This window comes from Chroicocephalus ridibundus, chromosome 3 (assembly GCF_963924245.1).
Source record: "Chroicocephalus ridibundus chromosome 3, bChrRid1.1, whole genome shotgun sequence".
NCBI classification, from domain to species: Eukaryota; Metazoa; Chordata; class Aves; order Charadriiformes; family Laridae; genus Chroicocephalus; species Chroicocephalus ridibundus.
The window spans coordinates 70,287,812-70,307,124 of NC_086286.1; the positions used below are offsets into that span (position 1 = coordinate 70,287,812).

At 40.3% G+C, this 19,313-nt stretch overlaps 1 protein-coding gene across 11 annotated transcripts in view; it reads left to right on the plus strand.

Moving 5' to 3' along the window:
- ECHDC1 (ethylmalonyl-CoA decarboxylase 1) overlaps positions 1–19,313 on the plus strand; it is a 44,304-nt gene that overhangs the window by 17,474 nt on the left and 7,517 nt on the right. For all 11 annotated transcript variants that reach the window (XM_063329659.1, XM_063329658.1, XM_063329666.1 and 8 more), the window contains 2 exons: positions 240–292; positions 2,196–2,276. In XM_063329659.1, the coding sequence (XP_063185729.1) occupies positions 240–292; positions 2,196–2,276 (134 nt within the window). The remainder of the gene's footprint in view (positions 1–239; positions 293–2,195; positions 2,277–19,313) is intronic.

Below are 19,313 nucleotides of genomic sequence, written 5' to 3' on the forward strand. Positions count from 1 at the left end.
TTAATTATAACTGAAATTCATATAAATTGGTTGAGTTCTGATATTTTTTTTTTAACCTAATTTATACCAGGGTTTCTATTTGTGCGTAGTGGGGTTGGGCTGGAATTTGGGCAAGATTAACCAAAGAGAAAAAACCCAGCTAGAGTAAATATAATGAATACTCCTGTCTACTCCATCTGTGTGTTTAATTGCTTCACATTAGGATTACTTAACATTTTTTAATTTCCTATTCGTTGTAGGATGGGATGAATATGTGCATGTTTATGCAAAACACCTTAACCAGACTTATGAGGTAATATGTTTTATTTACCCTTCTTTATGAAATAATTATAAGGATTGGAATATGTTTTGGCTAACTCTTTAACAAAATGTTTAAAGTTAAATACATAGTTTTGAGTATGTAATTTTGAATCCCAGAGCTTGTACTCACACGTGTTAATAGTGTGGGTATTTATGGATTTAAATTAGGTCTTGACATTTTGCAACTATTAGACTTTCCAGAGATTGGAACAGAAAAAAACCCAAACCTATAGGCTTATATAGTGTTAAGTTAAGCTAGAGTTAAGGAAATCTAGGACTTCAAAGTTTTTGAAGCTGACTTCTGTAACTCATTGGAAATCGGTAGCTCTTAAAAAACAAGCAGGGCCAGCTTATGCAGCCTACACGGGTAACATTTATTTAATATATTTATTTAATCTTCCCACTTCATAAGAGGAATGTATTCAGTTCTACCATCTGGTACTTCTGAAAAACATTTTTTCCTTTCCTTTATATTTAGCTTCCCTTCAGAAATCACATTTCTATTAAATCCATGTGCGGTAGTGTCTGTCTCTTTCTGCTCAGAGCTCTTTGAAGATAAATATTCTTTGTTTTCAAATAATCTATATGAGAAAGTGTTATGAGTTAACAGTATTCTTTAAAACTGCCCAGGAGATTGGAGACTTAGTAGTACTGTAAGGAATCCTCAGGATCGGAATCATTCGTTTAAGTTGGTCTCCGTATAATCAAAATCGATGGGGCAAGCAAAGACGAGGAAGATGTATGAAGGTTAAGCCCTCACCTCAGGTGTCTTGACTTAGAGTATGTTGAAGCTGTGGTTCAAGGGGAGCGCTGAACTGCTGTCTGGGGACATCTATTGTAGGTGGGATGATTCTCCCCCAGAGGGAGCTGAGACCAGCTGTGATCCTGGAGGAGGCACCTCAAATAGATCAGAGCGTGGATGTAAAGGACTTGGACCCATATCTTCTGATTCCCCATAAACCACAGGAAAAATGAGGTTACCTCCTTCTAGTGGGTTCACTTAGGCCATGTATTGTATGAAGTGTTCTGCCATAAGTGAATTTAGGCCAAAAGAAATTGTTGGTGCTTCTGTTAAAGTAGAAGTAAAACCAAACATGTGGTCATGATTGGGAAGCTCACTTCTGAATGTGGTTTCAAAACTGCTCAATGAGTTAAATGTGTCTTTGTAGTAAAAGACAAAACAGCTGTATCAGCATGCAAAGTCTGGGACTAACCAGTTAGCTGCATTTCTTAGGGAACTTGATTTATCCTAAGTCAGTCACTGTTCATTAGTATTCATCTCACAATGGCAGTGGGGAAAGAGGTTCTCCCTACACACTCTTCCTTCCCTCTGTCCTTTGAATTACCTTGAACAAGATTAAATACCTTAAGCATCATTAAATACAACACCATCAAAGGTAACAGATTGTTGCTATCCTCAAAGGATGCTTTTGTCCTCCAAAAAGAAGTTCTGTTGATGACTGATACGGTAGCACTCTGAAAAAGCTGCTGAAGGTATTATGCTGGATCTCATTGTTCTTAAATAACCCAACCATGCAGTTCTTCGTGTCCCTTTCTGCTGCTTTCTGTAGTGTACTGGCTTAGTGTAGGGTCTTGTGTCGCAGTGCTGTTACTCCTTCTTGCAGATAGTCTTTCTAGGTATAATCTGTAGGATGTATTTTTATAACATAGGCCATGTTCTTTACTTTGATTCCATTTGATATCTGTCTTGCTGTTTCATTTTAACATTAGTGGAATTGGTATTGTGCTACTTATCTGCAAAGGTGTAGTTATTTGAATGAGTTGGAACAGTATATTTTTCTGATCTTTTACTGTAGAGATGGTTTGCTTGAATCCTTTTGTAATTTCTAGAAGACTAAAAGCATGAATTTTTGTTACAAAACTCTCTTGTGTAGATTGCCTTTGATCAGTGTTGCACTAGTCCAAGGAAAAGCTGTTGGAGGGGGAGCAGAGCTTACCACAGCATGTGATTTCAGGTAAGATCCACAATTTGAGTAGCTGCCATGTTGGGTCAGTGATTTAATGACGGCACCTATGAAGTGTGGGAAGCCTGAGGGTACCACTTTTACCTGAATTCCAAGGCACTTGGAACTGGGCTGTCAGCAGATTTCATGGGGCGGGGGGGGGGGGAAGTTTGGGTTTCCTGATAGTACAGAGGAAAGATTATTTACTGTCATGTTACACAGTTTGGATCACTGTGTCAAACAAGAGCAGTGAGGAGCTTAGCAACTGACTGTGTCATAGACCAAGTGGGTTCAGCTTCTCACCCCCAAGTGAGAGGTAGGAGGACCACTAAATTGTATATCCTCTTATGTCTCTCTGTGTGGCTGTCATATGTGTGTATGGTTGGACTCGATGATCTCAAAGGTCCTTTCCAACCATGAAGATTCTATGATTCTATAAGTAAACATAAATAAGTAAAACTCTCCATTAGTCTAGTACTTTGTGTTCTGGGTTTATTATTTGTAACAGAACTTTGTGCTGTACAGTTTCTGAAACAAGAGTTTGAGATGCAGAGGAAGGCAAATGAGGTTCTGTCCCTGTTTTTTTTCCATACAGGTGCAGGGATTTGCAAGCATGAAACCACTAGTAAAAAACAGACGGCTTTAATTAAAGAGGTTGAATGCAGAACAGGAACTGGGAGAAACTAAAATAATAAAATGTCACTTTATTTAAACAGTTGCTAATGTGCAAACAGCCTACAGATGTAACAGGATAAGCACTGTGCACAGCCTCTCTGAAAATGAGGAGCTTTTAGTGCAATTTCTGTCTAAGAGAAGGAAATGCTCCCTTTAAGAGGGCCTCAGCTCTTGCAGTAGGAAAGGAATTGTCCAGAAGAAGCTGAAAGTACTTACATTCAAAAGTACTACTAAGCAAAGTAAACTAGAGCATTACACTGCTGTTCTAGTTATCAGGAACAGCCTTGATAGAGGAGATGGTATCTGCATTGGCTGAGATGCTTAGAAGCAATCTTCCTTTGCTTTGAGACTAGATGCGGCCAGATCTTTCTTCGTGTCTACACGGCAGCCGGTGAACTGCAACCTCAGCTCTGGCTATGGCTTCCGAGTACAGGCTGTATTATAAATGCCCAGTAAACATGCAGAGAGGTACCGGGTTTGACAGCAGCAGCGCTGACAGGAGAATGCACCTGGGAGACTTAGTAGACCTTTCTGTATCTGTGAGTCCAGTGACAGAAAGTGAGTCCTGTTATACCTAAAGAGGAGTTTAGGGAATGTGAACATAATGAAATGGAAATCTTTTGGCTTTCTAAAATATGTACTCTCTACTTTTACTGCAGCTATGTTGTTTGACATACTGTGTAATTATAGTCATTGTCAAGTAGCTCTTATTTGCATGAATTGAGCAGCTGCAATTCCTCTGATGTGCTGCCATAATTTTCATAATAACTACAGCTGTTGATCCCTCTTCCATTACTTTCTAACACACCCATCCAGTGCAACTAAATCATAGCAATTCAGGAGCAGGAAATAGGACTTAATTAATAACAACAACAAGAAAGAGAAACATACTCTGTGCTTCTATTGCTCCTGAATTGGACAATTGTAATACTAAGGGAGAAAATCCGGGGTTTTTGGAGGACTATCAGTAGATATTAGCTGAACAGGTATTCTTTCCTGAGTCACTAGATGCCAAAAGAGGAAACTGAGAACAGAAATCGGAGCGGTTTGTTTTCTTCCTTGAATAAACTGTTTAGACATTTTATTTTATTTTATTTTATTAAGAACAAAATGAGTGACTTTTAGCTGCTTTTAATTCTAAATTTTCAAATCTATTTTATTTTTCACAGTTACCGTGTAAACTACCAAACTGCATGGTATTGGCCTGAAATATTTTCTTATTTTTATCTCTGCCAGTTTGCATTATGTTAACTATACTGATATTGTGGAAGGGATTCACTTAAACCAAAATGGCTTATGTCCCTTCTCTGAAATGTCCCCTGGCAGTATGATACACATCTCTACTAAAGTAGGGGTGTGGACAAATCCAATTTTAAAATAGCTGGGGTGATTTATGATATTATTGATGTATTCTTCCAGTGGCAGTTCTTGTGGCTAATTGTCTCTTACTCTGTTTTAAGCCATCTCATTTAAAATTGGATTAGGGAGGGCTTGCATGAACTCTGGCACGTTTATTGCTGACACAAAGGAAGTGATGAAAAGTGAAAGCATCTTGGGTCACTCCACCTTTGATCTGGAGGAAGAGGTCTTCTCAAAACATCTTCTTCAGTCTTAGCTGCTTTATGGATTGTTGCAGTATGACTCTCCATAACAGCAACATCCTTATAAAGATCATAAACACGATTGGAAAAAAAAAAAAAAAAAAATCATTGTCCAGACAAGTGCAAGGTAATTAAAATCTTTTCAGTTTTTTTCTGATATGAAAATTGGGAAGATAAGGCTCTGACACTGTAATTATTTATCTCAATTGTTTCTGTAAAACAGTAATGTAAAACCATGCAGGTATGAAACTTGTTTGGACAGCTGAGCTTTTTAGTACAGTTTGAAGAAACCTAGACTTTTTCAGTGTGCCGTAGCCCATGAAGATGGCTCGTGGGTTCTGCTGCCAAATGTCAGTGTATGTTTTGGTTCCGCATGACACTTCAGTGAAGTGCACAAATAACTGATGTTGGATTTGGTGATGCAATTTTACAAATAATTGCAATGAAGTACCTGTTCTGAGTTCCCTATATGTAGAAACTTGAAGTGTATCTTGTACTTGCACAGTGCGTGAAGTTAAGGAGAACTGATTTGTCAGGGTTGGTTAAGGAATTTGGACAGGAATTGTAGTGGGTTGTTGGGCAATAAGCTAACAGTTAGATATGAGGCAGAGACAGTTTGGTAATGAATCTATTAGTGCAATTAGTAGATCACAGTAATCTCTGAGCACCGTAGGTGCAGAGTGCTACCAGCTGATAGCCAGAATAACTAACTTTGAACTATGAGCTGTCTTGTCTCCTATTTCACATTGGTGCCTTTGAGAAATCTCTCTGGGGCAGTGTCTGTGTAGGTCTTTTAGCACATCTACAACTTTGAAAATTTGGTCCTATATCACTTAGCGAATGGGCTTCCATTGTACTTGAGTGCTTCTGGAAAATATAGTCTCTTACCCTTTCCTGTCTAATGCTACTGCAGTCAAAATAGAGATATGTTGCTGCCTTGTGAATCCAATTTAATAGATGGTGTCTCCAGGTAGAGGATGAGAATGCAACGATGGAAAGCTACCTATTTCTCTTACCATTGACCTCAAAACGGGCTCATGGGTAGAGGCATCAGTATTTTCCTTTTCATTTTTAGAAAATAAATGAATCAACTATAATTTCTTCAGTTGGAGTTGATGTTGCACAGTGAAATCACAAAGGGACAGTTTCATTATTCTTGTTAGTGCCGAGCAGTATCCTGCTTTGCTTAGAAAGCAAGCACCTCTTTAAATCGATGGTGCTTTTTACAGACTCCTGACCTGTATCTGTAGGAATGGCAGAATCAAGCATTTAACATGGGATGAAGCTTGTGCTAACAATACTGCATTTATCAAACTGGCCTCACTGTGTTTTAATTGGCTATTTTCTTTATTTTTGTGAAATATATAGGCATGTTTAGTTTTATGTTTTAAGGCGTTAGGCATGTTCCAAAAAATGCCTAATAAGAGATAAAATGAAATGCACTATTATTGAATAGCTTTTGGTGTGTGTGTTCTTGTGATGACTTGTGTTTGTTTACTTTTACAAGCATGCGTTTAGTGCATTAAATGTAATTTATACAAAATGAAGGGAGCAGTAAGTAATATAACCACTACATAGATGTAGGCCTGCTATGACCAGCTTTTTAGTTGTTGCCCCTTTAAAAAAGAGGGGGGGAGAAACTGTAAAGACGTTATTTTTCTACAGTAAGCTTTTCCAAAAATAGGTTTCAGAATGTCAGAGCACAAGACACGAACATCTCTGGAAATATTTTGCTGTATGCAAGGATTTTGGCTTTTAGTTTTATCAGGAGGAGCTTTTAGGTGCACAAGATGCTGCTGTTTGAAATAAGGGTGCCTCAGTACATAGTAGCTCTTTTCACTGGGCAGAGCATGATATGAATGTAACAGGATGGGACTCCCATATTCATGAGATCTTGCAAAGTCCAGGCTGACAAAACACTTGTCATTAGATGTGACTCCGTAACGTTGCTGCACATCATCAGGAAAAGAATCAGTAGCCGAATCTGAGAGTGGGTTCTCACAGCTTCAGGTGCTTGCTATATGCCACAGATAACTTTATTTTAACTATATAAAATTTTCCTCTCTACTATATATATGTATGTGTATATGTGTGTGTGTGTGTATATATATACACACATATATATACAATATATATGTATATATATACATATATATACACATGTGTGTATAGTATATATACATAAATATATACACGTGTGTATATATATGTAAAACCTCCTTCATATCATTTGGCAATTTTAGAATTCTGTTGCGGTCATGCATCACTTCACATTTTTAGAGCCCTGGGAGGTTTGTTAGTACAATTTTCTGATGAATTTTCAGGGAGATGGATTATGGTTTTAAAAGTTTCACGCTGCCTGCCTTTAAGAAGGCTGCTCTTATTTTTGACATGGCACACTTGACATCTGGTTAAGTAATCGCAGCACTGCTAGAAATGGACTTGAGGGCTTGTGTTTTTGGGCTTGTATTTATGGACTCATATTGTTTTTTTCTTTATTACCAGTTTTCATTTGGGTTTGAATTTAATGTATTTACAATATTCCAGGCAGAGAATTTTTTACGTAGTCTACAATTCAAATTTACCACTGTTTGATTTAATTGGTAGTGTAAATAATGGCAACAAACCATGAATTTGAGTTGACGTTTTCTTTCTGAGATTGTATTTTTTTTAAGAATTTACTTAATTCCAAGTTGCTTTTTTTTTTTTTTTTCCTTTGGGAGGCCAAACCATCTTGTCCTTATCCTGGGTGAATGAGGTTTTTGTTATCAGCATGTGTCTACATTTTAGACCGCTTCTACCATTCAATCTTACTTCCTTTCTGTTGAACAATCCTGACTGCAGCTGATTCTGTGCTTCACAGTAATAATAAACAGAGATAGCCCAGGTAATGGGAAGCTTAGGTGAGGCAGATTTTAGGGAATGCAGAGCTGGACCCATGCTGGTTCTCACTGAGACACTGGGCTGGTGGTACACTGCAGGGAAGCATTCAGGGTTCAAGGAGAAACAGTTTAGGAAGAGTACAAATGCACTGGAATTGTCCATTATGCTTGCATCTGTGAAGTGATTAATTCCCGGTTTAGATAAACTGCCTGCAGGTATGAGTTTGACGCTCCACTGCTGATCTTCCCTACCAAAATAATCTTTTTAAAATACACGTATATAAGCAGATAGCTCCACAAGTTGGTTGATGTGAAGTCTGAGAAGAATTTCCCTGGGTTTTTGCAAGTGTAAGCAGGTGTTGCTGTGTAGGTCTCAACCTACTTTCATTGTAAACGTTGCCTTCACAATTGCAACTTCCAGTCTCCCCCTTCACCCCCTGTTTCTTTTTTCCCCTCTAATCTAAAGCAACCCAGTGTCTTAGTGAAGACTTGGAGCCTTGCAGGCTCGACCTCTGTGTCCCTGTTCCTTACAAACTTACCCAAATTGTGTGGAATGACTCCAGCCTGAACCTTGTTTGAGTCTTGGTGGCTTCAGCTTCCTACTTCTTCCTGGATTCTGGAGTTAATAAGAAATTAATTACTACTCAGCAGTCACAGTAAGAATAAATCAAATTATAAGTTCTTATATTAAATAAAGTCCTATTATGCTTAAACTGTTTATGTGTAAGAACTTCTACTGTATTCATAGTCTGTTACTAGGTGTTATCTTTCAGGTCTGTGTGCTGATGCCCTCATAAACGCAAAGAAAATACGCAGACTGAGGAAAAAACAGTAATATCAATTAGTGCAGGTGTGTGTGTGAGAGAAAGATTGTAAATAAAAAGAAAACAGGAAAAATTATACTTAACTGGTTCCCTGTCAATATAACTAATGTGCTGTATTAAAAAGTAGAGGTGAAGAAGCTAAATTACTGTTTTAATGTAGAATTGTAATGTTAAATTGTCTATCTCATTTATGCCTTTTTTGAGATATGTCATTGTGTTACATCCCTCCCCCCGCCAAAAGAAAAAAAAAAAAAAAGCTCTGAAATCATGTATCATATCTGGAAAACTTAAAACTTAGGTCCCAGCTACTGTGATGATTTAAAAAAGAAGCCCACACCCCTCAGCATTTTTTGTTTGACATTATTAACCTGGTATACTGACAAAATGGCAGCATTTCATTATAACTTAATCACCAGTGATTTCAGATAAGTGTATGTTCTCTCTTTGCTTTAGTCAGAAATTGTTGTGTAGGATGTGCAAATGCAGCATCAGTAGCAGTGCATGCAGAGACAGATGAATTTCAAAGTGTGTCTTGTTACCCTAGGTCTTGCAAAAGCTTGTTAGTTACTGTGATGTTACGACGTATTTTAAATCCTTTAATGCTGCGGGTTGCAGAAATATGATATATCAAATCCATCATAAAGTCTTAGAGCAGCTCGAACCTTGCATCTCTTAGGGCTGATGTCAAGAAATGCTGTTCCTTTCCAGTCAGCTGAGTTCAGGCAAGTGAGGTGATCTTTGCCTTTTTGACATTTTAGATGCCAAGCTCTGATGCTCCCCCTCCCCTTTCTGTATGAGCAGCAGAGATGAGCAAAGAGTATGACTGAAATGTTCCTGCTTTAAGAGACTCTTGAATTTGGTCCAGGAGGCTTGTTCTGTTTTCTTTGGTCTTGATAAACATCTATGATGGAAATACAGGTGTGGGAAACTGATGTTATAAACATGGGGTTGTACACTGCACGAATGTGTGCACATAATTTAAAAAATACAGTATTTTCAATTTGAAAACAAGCTCCATTGTACTTTTTTGATTTCTAGATGAATACTGCCATTCAGATTTGACAAAAAATTTCAATTATTGAACAACTTTACCTCCAAGTGGTCTTTTTTCATCGAAGAATTTGGTAAAATATCATTGGATCTTTTCTAATGGAAATTTTTGCTTTAGTCTAAAAGCTGTATCTGTTGTTGAAAATGCTTGCTTGAATGAAATCCAAATAGCTGTAGTTCCTTTTTTGGAAAGAAAGACTCATGTAACATTTTAGACTTCCAGCATGAGTAATTTTTATGTGAGCATTATTTTGGCGTTCACTTGCTTGTGTATTGAGACTTTGGCAGCCTGTACAGAATAGCTAAAACCTGCTTCATGAGTAAGACCTGAGCGCTATGTCAAGATGAAAACTACTCTGGAAATAATTGTAGGGTAACAGAGGTTGCAGTGTGCCTGTGCCTGGGACCCATTGACACCAGGGTAATAGATAGAAAGTCATTGCGGGGAATTAGAAGAGAGACAGAGTGTTAGTAAGACATTGGTCATTAGCAGGGGAGGAGAAATGGAGTGGTACCCCGCGGATTGCTGTCGTACAACTGCAGGGACAAAGGAGGATCCAGGCACTACATTTTGAATGATGGGTCTTCAGTCCCATGTTATGGCTCTGGTGACTCATGCCATTTTCAGAGTTTATAGTACACACTTCAGGGGAATTAACAGCTCCGCGGTGTAACTAGCTGCTTTATTCTCTTGGTTCTGTGTGCTCTTAAATTGTGGTAGGAGCCTTGTGTGCATTCATAAGCCTTTGTAAAGCCATGCTGCTCCTTCCCCCTGTGTGCACAGGGCGTATTATCAAACAGATAATGGGGTAGCACCCATGGACTGGGGAGTCTTTATTGCTAACTGTATAATTGTAAAAAGTCTATGTCTCTCCCACTTGGGAACGGCCTTTTCGTTTACATTTTTGGCTGGTTTTTGGGTGTCTTCAACTTACTCGAGCGATCAGGCACCAGAGTGGGGATGAGGGAACGGTGTGTTGCTCACACAGCTTTCATGTCGCGTGGCAGCTTGCAAAGGGGCTGCATGATGCGTGTGTGCAGCACTCGCAGCCTTGTGTGACAGCTGTGGGGGGGGACTGCACGAGCCCTGCCCAGCCCTCTTCCCATCTCTGCAGCCCTCCTGCACAATGCTGCCCACCTCCTGGGACCCCCAGCCCGCCATGGGGTGGGGGGGAATAGTACCCCGGGCTGTGGGAACCCCCTGTAAGCATCGAGTGTGGACCTCAAGAAGTATCAGCCTGGGAAACGGGGCAGATTTGCTTTGTGGTTTGACCAAATAATTTTCTTTCCTGACAGTTTATTGAAGAATGAACGAAAAAAACCAAAAAGGCTCATCTTCCTTTAATACCGCTTGTGGAGTTTTAATCAGTCATGCTTTTTTGGGCCCCTATTTCTTGCCCTGTGATCTGTCATCTAATTCAATTTTTCATTCCTGCTACAGAAGAAGTCTTCTGGTAACTTCCAATATTCAGCTTCATTTATCCCTTTTAGAAGAAATGTAGCTTTTTATAGCATACTTTTCTCTCTCCAGCTTCAGTGAAGCCACAAGCGAGAAAGTGTCAAGCCGGAGGTAAAGCATTAGATTTTAAAACCCTAATCCAGCTCTGCTGGGCGAACCTCCATCTGTAGCCGACTTGTGGGAGATTCTGGTCCAGAAATGAGATTGGAAGAGCCGTCTGTGCGGATGGCAGCCAGTATGACAGCAAGTGTCACTTGCAGGAGACTTTTGGAGGGCCCTTGTTTTGTTTGAGGCTGCACCAATCCCCTTGCAGGGTGTTAGCAACAGCTTCTTGCCCTGTGTTTCTTTCTTTCCATAATCCCTCTCTCAAATTAACAGTCTGTCTTGGCCACTTCTTTTAGCCACTCTCCTTTGATCAGGGAAGTGCTTGAGAAATAAACCTTTTTTTCACTTTTCTGGTTGTTCTTATGCAATCATGTCTGGACCAGTTTTAGTCTGGGTCTTGCTGGGTCACAGAGTGCTCAGCCACTTTACTCCTGTTTTGCTGCTGATAGGCCTTTTTAAGATTTTTCTCAGTGCAGGCTTTGGTATTGATGAGATGCTGTTTTTTGGGGCATGCAGATTTCTGTATCTGCATGTTATAATTTAACTGCTGTTATCCATGGGATCGTTTTGTAGTAACAATATTATTTTTATGCTTCTTCCCTGGGGTGGCTCCCTTTGAAATTGGTAATCTTGCAGCCTCTTTCGGTTGACTCTCTTCCTTTTGGAGGCTTATCTTTCATCGAATATCCAAATGTTTGGGCAATAAGCAGTGGAGTTATCCACACCTTAAGCTCCTGTTTATTCTTGGGAGACCATATTTCTCCTAAAAACCCTTATGTCTATTGAGCAGCTTCTGCACTGATGTCCCTGTTTTCCATCTCTGCTTGAGTTTTTTGTTACCTCAAACTCTTCTCTTCTTACCACATCTTCCCTTTTTATGATCCAGGACTCCACTTTTCAGGATTTGAGCATCAACCAAATGTTTTGTGCCTTTACATGAAAATATGACTCTGTCATTCTTTTTTCTGCATTTCGTTTGACTCTGTGTGATGTGACAAAGCATGATAGAGTCACGTTATAAATGGTTATTTGAAGGTTTCCTTTGAAGAGTGCATCTCTCACTGTTTAGGTTCACCTGCTCCCCTCTGGGAAGTGGCCTGGGCTTTCCCATCCAACCCAGGAGAATGTTAACTCTTGCTCAAGAAAATGCATCTGTAATTAGGGTCTATTTTTGGATTGGATTTTGACCCTGATTCTTAAGGCTCCATAAAATGCATTGGAAAATCTGACTGGAGGGCAGAAAATAAGGTGGTAAAGGCTACATGCTAGGGAGACTTGAGATATTTTCCCCTAGGCTACTTTATGTAAACCTTGATTGTTAGCTTTTGTTGTGAGTGGGGGGGAAAATGGAGGCACTGAGTGTTGCAAAATAATTCAGTAACTATAAATAAAATTCCATATAATCTGTAAGGCAATCTGAAAAGAGCTGTGAGAAAAGAGAGCTCTCGTGTTGGTGAGATTTCTTAGGCTGGCATCAAGCCTACTCCTTTGACATCGAGTTTTAGAGCGTGGCTAGAACACTCTGTACTTGGGAGGCTAGATAGGATTTTTTTATTTTGGTTCATTTGGGTATCATTTTAATTTATTTAAACCTCAAGTAAAGAAAGTGTCTTGTCTTGTTTTAATCACTGAAAGGATTTGAAATGACTGACTTTCTGGTGGGTTATTATAAAATAGCAGCTGGACCTACTTTTTTCCGTTGCATTCCTGTAGTAAAGGTTAGATTAAAGCTCATAAACAGGAGAGATTGTTAACAGTAATGTGCACAGTCTTCTCTTATCCCGCTGAAATTTGGGATTGCAGAGCTGCTTTGTGCAATTGTATACAAGATACGCACAAGGGACATGGTTTCCCCAAACTCTCTTAAACCATTTTGTCTTCATTTTTACATTCTTTAGTGGTTACCATTTAGGCATCTGTCAAGTGAATATTTGTGACTAAAGGATTCTCAGAAAGAGCAAAATTTAGGGGGTTGTGTTTATGATGCCAGTCTGCATGGACTATCACCAAAAGCATGTAGGACAAATCCTTAGTTTTATCAGTTTTACGGTATTTTCACTTTGGAAATCTCATTTCATGTTGCCAGAGCTCTGAAGCAGCAATTTCTGTAATGTCTAGTGATCTTATTCTTTCTCTGCATGGGGCAGAAACATGAGAAGCTCTCCATGAGAGAGAAGATGCGGGAGAGGAGCAGGGGGAATTAATACTAGCAAGCTGTGCTGGGAAAGCACAGAGCAGTCGTGGCTGGCCGATATTCACTGCATTGTTATAGTTTGAAAATCTGCTAAATATAATTAGCAAGGAGTTATTTATTAAATGTATAATCGAGGCTTTTTGATCCTTCAAAGCCTATCCAATTAATCAAGCGTGATTGAAAGGTAAGTGAAATTATGACTGACTATTCTCAGGATGAATCCACTTGTTAATATTTTTGGAGGATTAGGTGGTTTTTTTTTTTTAAAAGATAGCTGAATTTCAGAAAAATCTTTAGCTGTTTTGTCTAGATAATCCCTTTACAGAGTACCTGGGTAATTATTTGATGGTGTAGTGATAAAGAGACTGACAAGACACTGCACTGGATAGGCAGGAACAGATTAATTAGTCCCAACTTGCTTTTTGGAGGAGACTGTCTTATTCTTGAGGGTCTAATTCTAACAGCATCTGTCATGAAAATTGAAGTAAGGACTAGAAACTGCTCATCAGCAGCATTGCTGACTAGCTAAATTATTTTAGTGTAGCACTGCATATTTCTTCTGCAGAACATCCTTCCCACAGTACCTTGCTGCTTCAAAATTCATTTTTTATTGTAAAAATGACTGGTTAATGCAGTTGTTCTAAGATGAGTTTCTGTAAAAACCATGGAAGGTTTTTGTGTTGTAATATTGAACAAGGTTAGAACTGTTTTTCTTTAAAAATAAAAGCCTGTACACTCAGGAATTAAATACTGATGAAAGTATTCCTAGCATTTCCAGTAAGATTTATGGTCCTAAGAATGTTTTGAGAGACTAAATACTTATACAAGACAAGTTGTCACTATTAGAACACAATGTTGTCATGTGGTTAAACTATCAGTATTTAGGTTTCCAGGTGAGGTCTCTGCAGGCGTGAACTGTAGCCTTAACTTTAGTCAGTACTTTTAGTTTTGGGCTTTCTGTGGCTTTGTGAAGATGTCAAGGCAGTGGTTTGTATTTAGGCCTTGTATTCAAGGCTATACTCAGAAATTACTTTTGTTGTGAAAAAGATTCTGGAGAAGGTAGGGATGGCAGCAAATTGCCAACGAGCATTCTTATATGAGGCCTCAAGAATTTTTATCTTAATGCTAAGGAAGTTCTGTATTTTCTTACGTGTGCGTTAACACCTGCCTGTGCGTGGTGGGAGGGATAGGTTTTAGATGTATTAAATGGGAAAGGTACATGATTCCTGGTGTATCTTTCTGACTATAAGATTTGGAAGGCAGATATCAGAGGTGGATTGAGTGCTAGGTACCATGTTAAAACTTGCAAGGCCACCTGCCATGTTAAAGCAAACGGGGAGGAGGCAGCTAGCCTGGAGGTTTCCAAACAGCAGTGTGTGCTACATGAACTGTTCAAGACAGTGTGCAGTTGCAACAGTGCTTGACTACTTGTGGGGTGGTCCTTTCCCAAGCTTCAGGCTAACAGCACCTGGAGTCCCAATTAATTGCTCCTTACAGTCCAGCTTGCAGGGCTCCCACTTGCCAGGGCAAGATCCTGGTGCCCCTGCCTACACCAAGGAACTGAAGCTCCAGAACTGGCTGGCCACATTTGCAGTGAAGGGGCTGGAGGTATCAGAGGAGACCACCAGGACTTGGGGTTTTGGGCAGGACAGGTGCTCCCAGCATGTGCTGCAGACACTGCTCATAGGTTTGCTCAGCCCTTTTGTCGTTGTGGGAAGATGGGAAGAGCTTTATCCTGCTGTTGGCTGAAGACCCTTTTGCACACTTGCATCTTGTCAGGCACAGATGGACCTGGATTTTCATGTGCCATGAAGGGACAGTATGGGAGATCCCACATTCAGATCCTATAGTTGTACTGAACTCTAGATGCCTATGGCAATGCTTTTGCCTCCAATCAAAGATTCAAGGTGACCTTTTTTTTTTCTTTTTTCCGCAAAGCCAGAGATGTAGAATGCTGCCTAGAAGATATTACTTGATTTATCTGGTGCACTGTGCCAACCTGAAATAAAGGGCTTCTGTTTAATCTCAAATCAGGGATTTTGTTGTACAGATAAAGGAACAGGTAGTTTAGTTCTTACTCTGATGCTACAAATTCAAGAATCGCAACTCTCCCTTGCTTTGTTTTAACTTACTGTAACACTGTAGTTGACTAAAACCATCACATCTACTGCATGTGTTCAGTAGCACTTTGTGTGTAAGAGCTGCACTTTTTTTTTTTTCCTTTGGGGGCAGGGGGACACAGGTTGCATGCATCAGCAAGAGGAGGAGATCAGGTTACAGATATTACCTGTGTAACTCTCTATCTGTTGCCTGAGTCGCAGTCACTTGCTGCAAGAATCCACTACCAATAGGTAGTGGGTGTCAGGAGGATGGGGCCAGGCTCTTTTCAGTGGTGTCTGGCAACAGGACAAGAGGTAACGGGCACAAACTTGAACACAAGAAGTTCCACCTAAACACGAGGAGGAACTTCTTTACTTTGAGGGTGGCAGAGCACTGGAACAGTCTGCCCAGAGAGGTGGTGGAGTCTCTCTCTGAAGAGATGCAAAACCCACCTGGACGCATTCCTGTGCAACCTGCTCTAGGAGACCCTGCTCTGGCAGGGGGGTTGGACTAGATGATCTCCAGAGGTCCCTTCCAACCCTACCATTCTCTGTGATTCTGTGTAATACTGGGATCTCCTGTGCCCCTTGGGATGCTGAAGAAGTGTAAGGAAGATGAAGTGAGACTATGAGGTCCAAAGTGCAGGTGAAGTGATGGGACAGGGACTGTATTGTGAGTGTTGTGAAGGTGCAGTAGGAGAACAGGGAAGAATTGGACAACGGATTCCAGCTTTGTTGCTCACTGAAGGTCCAGCGTGTATTTGAGAGCTGCTGCTGCTGCGGTGGATGGTCCTGGTAGCATTTGCCAGGCAAAGTTACAAAATCCTGAACTAGTCACACCTGAGCTTTTGTCACTTGCAAGCAAGGTCATCAAATTTTCATGCCCACCTGGCAAAACAAGTTCCATTTGCATGATAAACACCATCCACAGATAATGTCATATGTCACCTCTAACAAATTCTTGAGCTTGCATTCCCCAGCAGTGTGTATTTGAAAAACCTGGTTTTGCCACATGTCAGCATAGCATGGCTGTTACTTAATTTAATAAGAGTTAATTAAGCTGATGTCATATTGATTAATGTATTAGAAAAACATGCACGTTTGGGAAAGTGTATGACTGGATTGTACATGAACTTTGTTCTTCTGTTGTTTGCTGGTTAAAACAAATGTTTGGCCCTTGATAGCCTTTTTTCTGTTACCATTTTCCTGGTAGTTTTCTTTTTTCTTTAATGTCTGTCTTTTCCTGTGCTTAAAATAGTTGCACGTGTGGTTTGGATGGTTTTGAAAGCCTTTGATATCAATGCTGTATTCTTGCTGTCTTCACTGAGTGATGACAGTCGTCCAAAATGCACGTGTGGCTGACCATGGCCATAGCTTTTCATGTGTCTGCATGTCTTGCAACTATGTTTTGCAAAAAAGTCTAGTTGTATTTGAAAATTTATTATTTCCGGTTCTGTAACTCTTGCTTTACAGCATGTTAAAATTATGGTTGTCTTTTAATTGTGTTGCAAGGCCTTTCACTCTGTCTTTGGAGAATTTTCCACTTTGTGTTGTTTCAATCACCTCATAGATAGGTGTTACCAAAATTTATAAAAGGCAGCAGATTTGATGGGGGAACTTACCATGACCCAAAGGCATAAACTTTGCTTATCACTTATGTTGATTGGTGGTTTGAGAGCAGGAGACCAGAGTATTTGTGGGGAAGATGACTTACCTCCTGCAGTTCTGGCTGCCCTCTCTCGGTATAACCGTAGCTGAGAGCCAGGTGCTGCAGCACGGCGTGATGCCGGCTGCCTCTCCCCATGGTGTGCCAGTCTCACGCCAGCTAGGAGGAGAGGATCGGAAGTCAGGAGCTGTGTCCTTACGTGACACTGGGAGTCAAACAGGGATGGGAACAAAATTCAGGTTGCTGACAACACATTTAATGTTTCAGGCATCCTTTTTTACATCGTGGATTTCAGAAACATAGTGGTAGGAGCTCTTAAAATGCAGAAAATTGAGCATGGTGTTTGTCCCTCCCTAGTAAACTCCATTAGTGCCCTTGCCTTGTCAGAATGCTGAATAAAATTCAAACCCTGAAGTCCAGGAAATGATGATGTAAGGGCCAGCACAAACCTTAATATAATCTTAATTAATTCTGCCCAAGGAACTGATTATACCTGTTGGAACAGTTCGGTAATGGGAGTACTATAAAAGGCAGGTATGAAAAACAGAAATACATTCTTGTTTGCATTTTCAGCTTTCATTGTATCTACTCCAGCTTCAAGTATCTGGGAAATTCGTTAGCAAAGGAAAGCATAGCTGTTAGCTCACAGCAAGTGTCGCCTTTGAGGAAGCAAGTGTACCTGTTTAAGGATGGGATTTGTTAGGTTGCAGTGTTAATGGCAAACAAGCTTTTCTTTTCACGTGCGTTGCCGGTGATATGATGTGATGTGACAGTGGGCACAATGAGATGCCACGGAGTGAAGGAATCCTCTGATCAAAGGTGGAGGGTTTGTAACATTTAGTGCTTCTGAGAACTTTTTAAAATGTACAGCAGGAGCATTTGCTGTAGCTCTTGTTTGCTTTAGATGACTAACCCAAAATTGGATGTGGCCCATGGTGCCTGTGCATTCTTCCTAGGGGTGTTGTATTGCTTGTAATATAGAAATATAACGTTCCTAAAGAAGGTTTCAGCTGCACTTTGGTGCTTCTATTACCTTAACCTGTTTCCCATTTAAGTTATGACGATTTTGCTACCCTTCATGTTTCTGAAGGATGTTTCTTTGCTTGCAAGGTCTTCAGTTACTTTGTACATGACTTACATTTAACAAACATTTTTTTCACTACTGTCGTGCAACAGATTTTCTCCTTTTTTTTTAGGGCGGGGGAGGCATGTGTCCAGGAGCCTCGTGGTGTGACCTTCCCCTGGGATACAGGAGACCCAGATTTTAATTCCCTTGACCTGGAAGACAAGAACAGGCACATTGAGTCAAGTCAGGGTTCATTTTGTATTCATCTCTGTCTCAGGCAGGGCCAGTACTTGAGTGAATAAGGTATAAACAGTTTAGGAACAGAGTAGTACTTCTGTCTTTTCAGCTTTTTGATGTCTGCCTCTTTGTGTTTAGTAATGCTTGATGTACTTTTGTTACATAAATTCATCTAATGGGGGATCAGATCTATCATGTCTCAGAAGGTAGGCTCAATTCCTTTCATAAAATAAAAAGGGAAATATTTATGCAAGGGTGCAGCTGGTGATGTTCAGAGGCTGGTCCCAGGCTAGCTTGGCAGAGGCATACGCCGTTGCAAATCTGAGCTCAGGTCTCCATTGCTTTGGGCCTGGGGGACTGGCAGTGAGTGCGGTACCTAACAGAGAGTGTGATGGGTCATTTCTGTAAGAAATGGCGTGACTTCAGGAGAAGATTCATAGTTGAAAAGTCTGGAAAACCACAGATTATTTTTTTAAGCCTGAAGGCAGTCCGGGACTACCTTTACACGTTCTACTGACCACCACTTATTTTAGTATTTTTCTGAGAAGCATGTTCAAAGGAGTACTGTAGGGAGGGGTGAATCTCAGTGAGATCCGGGAAGGTGCAGCCTCGTGGTCTCTCCATGGATTTAGCTGTCAAGCATTTATTTTCCTTTCATCATCTTTGGTTCCATTTTCTCGGAGAGAGGTGAAAACTGTGCAGGGTAACAGAGCTTTCCCCATATACTAAGTGCTTTCAGCTTTTTCTTGTTGGTGCTCATGGATTGGCAGTGCTTCTAATGTAAAATTTGACTTCCTGTGCAAACTTCAGAGTGCATTGACCCACCTTCCCAGATAAGTCCACGTACTGCCCACAGGACACTCACTGAAATGCCTGCTCTTTAAGGCCTGAACCCAGGTGCCTGGGACAGACTCAGATTCAACAAACACAACATCGTCCTTACTGCCCTGTGGTGGCTGTCTTACGAGACTGCCTACAGCTAATCTAGCATCAGATATCTACCTGCCTATGACCCCTTTTTTTTTTTTTTTAACGCTTCATGTTGCTCAGCGCAGCTAGAATTAAACCCTTAATAATGTTTTCATTATTGTGTTCCCAGTGGGACACTGGGTGTCAGCACATTGCAAAGTATGCTGAGCCAGTGAAGGAGTTTTGGAACACTTGCGGACTCTTCCTTGTGGAGAGGAGAGA